This window comes from Buceros rhinoceros, unplaced genomic scaffold, assembly GCF_000710305.1.
Source record: "Buceros rhinoceros silvestris isolate BGI_N320 unplaced genomic scaffold, ASM71030v1 scaffold35759, whole genome shotgun sequence".
Taxonomy (NCBI): Eukaryota; Metazoa; Chordata; class Aves; order Bucerotiformes; family Bucerotidae; genus Buceros; species Buceros rhinoceros.
In genome coordinates, this window is record NW_010430702.1 from 8,473 (window position 1) to 14,955 (window position 6,483).

Sequence of the window (6,483 nt, forward strand, 5' to 3'; positions counted from 1 at the left end):
CAGCAGCACCCTGTCTTCGAGTAACTGCCACGACAGTCTTAACAAGAGCTCTGCCAAAGGTTACCGCACACACAGATGGACAGACCTTAGTATTTCTGCAGATAAGTACGTACCAAATTGAAAGTGTGGCTAGCAGTTATTGCCAGCAACCTGCTCTCTGAGGCCTGTGTAGTCACATCCTAGAAGACCATTCCCAACTAATCCTACGGAAGGTATCACCTAAGTTAGCAAATACTGCAAGGAAAGGGAGCATTCCTCTTTCTGCACTGGATGGCACCTCTGAAAAGTAAGGCTGAGGGACACTGGAGCTAACTTCTGAATAAATGGGGTTTGGGCTTCCAGTTTCAGGCCTTGCACACTGGGTCCGCAGCACAATTGTGACTCTGGAGAGGCACTGAAAGCTAAAGGCCCTTTCTTACATCTCCCTACAGTCCTTCGCTGTACTTACTCTTCTGGAAACTGGAGACAAGCCTTTGTTTTATGCAAGGAGATGAAATGGTAATTTCTTTTTCTGTCCAGTGAAAGGGATAAGATTCGAATCTAAGATTGTATTCCGCACATTACAGCTGCTTTTAGAAGCAGCCAAGCAATTCCCATCCTGATAAGACAAAGAGCAACTGCTTCCAGCTATGGATTTCGCAGGAGGGAAAAGAGGTATTTTTCTGCTCCTACTCAGAAAATAAGGTATAGAGAAAGAAGCCATGGAGAAGGACCTCTTTGCCTGGATCACTGACAGAGCACCCAGTTCCCTTCAGGTGCAGAGCCTGGTGTAACACAAGAACAGGGCCTGGTCCACAGTGTGATCTTCCTAGGAAGATACATCAGCACAGAGAAGATGTAGAGCTGCTGAAACACGCATGTCAGTGCTGGATGCTGAGATTTGAATTAAGAACAACTGAAACTCCTGCACAGAACATCTAGTTTGTACCCTGTGTATGGAGCTGCCTGGTAAAGCAAGAAGGAAGAAAGAGGAGGCAGAGCAGACCTATTTCTGGACTCTCAGTGTGGTGTGAGCTGAGTAGAACCAGGAAAACCAACTCAGTTGTGTTGGCTCCAAAGGCTTTCCATCATGCACACTGGCTAATTTATGCTTCTAAAATCACAGTGCTCCTCTGGAATTAAGACTCCATGCTGAGCCAATCTTTCATCTTTCACATGGTGTTTCTCAAGCAATGCTTGCTTAGCTTCTTTGGACCGTCTTAGCAGACACGGGTCTTGATCTTTCTCTGGGTAGCCTAAACTAGAAGAATAGAGGCAATAGAAGGTGCATGTCATTAGGGATATGGAAATGTTCCTGGGCAGGCAAGTCCCAGCTGATAATTCATGTTAGAGGGACTCTACCTGCACGCTAAAGGAAGAGGAGAGAACAGGGATCAGACTGTATGGGGTTTCCCTGAGCTGCAAACCACACGAGAGGAATAAAGGAAGTGAAGGATGGATACATTTGTACTCCTAAAGATGAAGATTGGGAATTTGGGGCTCAGGTATCATCCTGGCTTGATAATCTCCTCTTTCAACCCTTGCATACAAGGAAGAAGCAAAGTTGGGCTGTGACTCTTTCTGGGTGGCCTTTGTTCCAAAGAAGGGCCCCTCTCTGGAACCTGTGCTAGCTTGCCACTGTTGGTGGGTGAGTGCCAAAACAGCCTCTTGCTGCAGCGCTGAGTTCTGGGCAAAGACAACTCTGAAAATTCTGCCTCTGTCATGGTTTCCTCTGCTATTAAGAGCAGGCTGCTGGCTCCCCAGTAGGATGCAAAAAGGCAGAACTGTTCACAGAATGCTAAGTAGGGGGAAGGGAACAATATAACTTTCCCCTCGGCCCTGCAGCAAGTTGCTCTGCCTACTGCAGCTTCCTTTGAGGGGCCCTGCCTTCTCATAGCTGCTGGAGGACTGTAAAATGGGACTTTGTTTCAGACTGACAGTGATGCAGTGGCAAAACCCCATGCAAACAGCATTTGTTAAAGTCCATAGGCACTTATTCTTCATAAGAAAAATGTTAGGACTTAAAGCCTTCCCTTGGCACAGTGCCACCACAACACAGCTTCTGCTGCGCTCACATCACAGACTAGACAAACAGTACGTTGTACGAATGGTACATTGGCTGGTGGTGGCTCTTTGCCCAGGGAAGAGCTCCATCCTCAAACACATCACAAAGAGGAGGATGGGCTTGCCTGATCTTCACACACAAAGGATGGAAAAGGAAGAACTCTGATGGCTGAACAAAACTGGGATTTCTGGGGCAAGCCTTCTCCTTACACCCTGTTTCCATTACTGATGGCTGAATTACTGACGGCAGTAATGTACGTTCACAGTTGAAAGCCTGCTGACAGCTGTCAGAATTGCAGACGAGTATCAATAAAAGCAAGAGGCTTTTAGTGCTGAGACAGGGAGTTTTCTTTCTTGTTGGCTAGATTTGAAGATCACCCCAAGTCTCTCCTCATTCTTCCCCTCTTCCCTTTCCAGTACATAAAATCCTTGACGGTAGGTCTTTAGGCACACCTGTCTTAACCCTAGCTCCAGTTCTCCTTCTTGAAAGCAAGCTGCACAGCATCATTCACATCCTGCACTATGTAAGATGCCTCCACCAGGCTGGGGTCAAAGCAGAAGTCCCGATGGCCATGGAACACTGTCTCTGTTGAGCTCTCTTCCGTTTTACTGAGAATGTCTGCATTGTGGCGGTAGACCCCAGTGCAGACCAGAATCGACTCACAACTCTCCACTGAATTGCTGCAGTCCTTCCTCAGCTGGAGATGACCCGCAGTTTGGGGACTGGCTGCTTGTGGGCTCATCTTGACTGCAGCCTGCACCTGATTCTGGTGAGTTGACTTGAGGTAGTTGTTGTAGAGGTTTGCTCCATAGATATCAGACATGGGGTTATCCCTGGATAAGGTCACAGTGTGAAACAGAAATGAGAAACTAGCCAACGCATCCACTTCTGTCTCAAGATAGTTGCTCACTTCAAGAGAACCGCACAGACTGGGCCAGTGAGTCCACCTACTGGTGTGTCCTGTCCAGCTGTGGTAAAGGCCACATGCTTCACAAACATCTTTCAAAGAGGAAAAGACAAATCCAAAACACCCAAAGCAGTTTTGGCCGTTACTGTAATGTATTCCCTACAATCCCAAAGTGTTTGGCCTAGCGGGGTCTCTTTAACTTTTTCTTTAATCTGGTCATACTACATGCCCTTTGCATCCTACAGTAACAGCTTTGCTAGGCTGATGAGGCTCTTCAAAATTATTGAAAGTGTAGGGTGCAAAAAGGCTAGCAAGCCTCTGTTCCAGGATGTGAGGCTCCAGAGAAGCCATGGGGATTTTGGTATTAATTTAAGAAATCTCCATTAAAAAACAACACTTAAGAGAAGTCAAACGCAACTCCCTAAGGAAACCAGCAGAAAAAAACAGTCTCTTACCCAACTGCATAGAGGCGTCGGATGGGAGACTTCCAGCCCTGTTTCTCTGCCTGCTCCTTTATCAAGTATTCAGCATAGCGGTAGGTGACTGTGCTGGGTTTACCAATCAAAGCCTCGTACTTCAGCTCCTGGCCTGTCACTTTCTTGTAGATGGTCTCCAAGCACAGAAGGAAAGTGCCATGGCCAAACCTGCTCCAGAAAGCAAGTCATCAGTATCCCCAGTCACGCCGCTTAAGCAGGATAAACACTCCTCAGTGAGGAGGACCATCTGCTGTGGCAGGGTAGCACCTAGTTTGGACACGGTATCTAGTCGCCCCTAGGCATGGTCTGGCTTTTTCTTCTTAAAACTTTTAGTCTCTGTTTCTCATGCTGTAAGAAAAGATCATCGGCAGGAGAGCTGTATGAAATAGCCTAAAACAAGTACTACCCATGCTTTTCACCTGGGCATCTTGGCTTCGGCCATCCACAGGAGATCCATGTTGCAGGCAAGGACAGGCAGATGGGGGTATGGTATATCTTGCAACTCTGCCCCAGGGTTCCCGTTGCTCAAGAGTACATCAATAATAAGTTGCAGGCTTGTCTCCCACCTCACTGGCTCACCAAACAGAATCACCCCTGCAAGATTTCAAGAGATGTCTGAAATCATCCCAGTACAGAACCCACTACCAAAAGCCAGCCACTAGCCAGAGCACCCCTCTGGAGGGATGCCATGGCTAACACAGCTACCATCCAAATGTGGCTTGTGCCAGAGCTCCAGTCTGCATATCACTGCACCACGTGCACCACTGCTTCCAGATGTTGGAGCATGGTACAGAGGAAAGTTGGCTTTGCTCTTATCAGCTTGGGTTTCACACTGCTTGAGGGCAGCGAGGCTGCTTCCTGACTGTATCCTCTGAATAAGCTGCCTGTCGATACCGATGAGCTGCCAGCACACCATTAGCCGCCATCCCAGCCGGCTTGCCTTGCTTATTCCTGCTTGCTGTTCTTATGCAAACAAAGGCCAGCGCTTACCTTCTATAGTGGGGAAGCCAATGGTTGGAGGAGGCTGCCAGAAGAAAAAAAACAAAAGACTGGGTTAGTAATGCAAAACCTATGCCATCTCCAAAACAAAACCAAAAATGCTTCCGTTGAACCTGCCAAGGCAGATCCATGAAGAGGCAGGACAAGGCCACCCAGAATCTGGAAGGAAGATTCCTCCTGCACCCCATCCCAGACTGGATGTCATAGATCTTGCATTCTTGTCTCAGAGCTGGCAGATGTCAGCCAAACTATCTTACCACTCACTGGAAGGAATTGCAACAAAAGACAGACATGACATGAGAAAGGAGAGGGGAAAATCGCTGCTCTTCCAGCAGGAGCCAATGCCAGAAAGAGCAGAGAGACGCTGGCTGTTCAGCACCAGTTCCCATCTCTTGCTAAAAAAGGTCACTAGTAGCCAGCTGCTCTGTGCCTCTGCAGCTTCTTCACTCCATGCTATACCCTGTAAGCACCACCACACCAGACCACCGGTTCTACCAGTGCATCAGGAAATTACCAGCTCCTTTGGCCGCCGGCTCTGATCCACCATGTCTAACAGAGGATACGCCTTCCTCAGTGCCTCTATGGTGACCACATGCTTGAAACCCAGGCTATTTCAAACCATCAAGGAAAGACACAGAGACTGTTGGGTTTTTTTAAAGGTACTCGCAAAGGCATCTACAGGATTAAGAAATACAAGTCCTAGTGGCAGAGCAGTTTTTAACCTGGTAATGCACAACTTCATGGCTTTCAAACTGCATGCTGTGCTTCAACCTAAAGGTGGCCCTAAAGGTTAAAAAAAAACCCCAAAACCAGACTGGGATGATTTACTTTATGATCAGCAACCCCTGAAATTAGGCGAAGAGCAGAGGTTGCCCCAAGACAGAATGGATGTGCTCTGGGAGACCTTTAAGGCCACGGTTCTCCTCTCAGTGCAGCACAGGCAGCTGGGCAAGCTTTTTGGCTAGAAGAGAATGAGCGAAGCTGTGGTCAGCTCAGCTGGTGAGAGGAAAATGGTCTGTGCTGATAAAACTACACGGATTAAGCATTACTTGCACTTTCTTGCAGAACACTTTGCCCTTAGCTCACCCTACAGCCCCGGGGGAAACAGAGTGGGGCCAAGGTTTTGTAACAAAGTTAAATGTTAAGTACAAGGTGTGACCGTGTGTGTACATGCTGAGATGTCACAAACCTTGCAGGCAAATCTTACCTCCCCACAGACATGGGATATGTCAGACCTGCTGTACTCTCACCTCAGCCACACAATACACATGTGGAATTGTCGTTTAGACCATGTCCCTGATCTGGGACACTCAGTTTCTAACGATATTTGAGTTCCTTCAATTGATGTCAGATTTCCAGGGAAAACCTTAGCTGTGGAAGATTTCAGAGCAATCTTTAATACATTTTGCCATGAAAGAACGGGAGGAGCACAATTTTATCTCAAAAGTGAGAGGCCCAAAGCTAAAGGAGGCCTCATGGTGACATCCCACCAACAGAAAAAGCATTCACAGAAGATGTAACCAGTGAGAGAAGCCAAACACAAAACAAAGACAGCCAGGAGGTGACTGAGATGGAGATCAACAGTTAGTGTCTGCATTTGAGCCTATCCATGAGGGCACCTCCCTATGAGATCAGTGACCATCCTGTCTCCTGGCACTCCTACAAGCTGACCGAGCAGCGTTCAGCTGGGAAGCGGCAGCGGGACGTGCAGAGTGCCACGAAGCACATGCAGCAAAGGATACTTCCGAGCGTTCTCCTCCACGGGCCCCTGTCCAGCCACCAGCATGCACTTCTGGTGGAACTGGCTGAAGAGCCGCAGGGGGCTGTGGGACAAGATCACCTGCTCTGGAGACACCTGCGGGAAGGAGGACAGGCTGATGGGGGACCCGCGACCCTGCGGTCGGGTCGCATCCCTAACACCGGCCGCCACCTGCATCCCTCCGGCAGGGCCGGTCCCTCGGTGATGCTGCCACCCCCAGCTCTCCACCCCACCCGGGGAAGTCGCGCTGCAGGTGCTGCCTCCTCCTCCTCTCTCCGAAGCTGGGAAACCCGAATGG

At 48.7% G+C, this 6,483-nt stretch overlaps 1 protein-coding gene across 1 annotated transcript; it reads right to left on the reverse strand.

Annotated features, from left to right (window-relative positions):
- Positions 1-2,507: 2,507 nt before the first annotated feature.
- LOC104499585 (cat eye syndrome critical region protein 5-like) lies at positions 2,508-6,281 on the reverse strand (the record flags this gene model as incomplete). The annotated part of the gene is made up of 6 exons (XM_010143110.1): positions 2,508-2,877; positions 3,407-3,595; positions 3,847-4,021; positions 4,418-4,451; positions 4,941-5,034; positions 6,169-6,281. Coding segments are annotated over 6 exons (975 nt in total), but the record flags the coding sequence as incomplete, so codon positions are not given.
- Between the last annotated feature and the right edge of the window lie 202 nt (positions 6,282-6,483).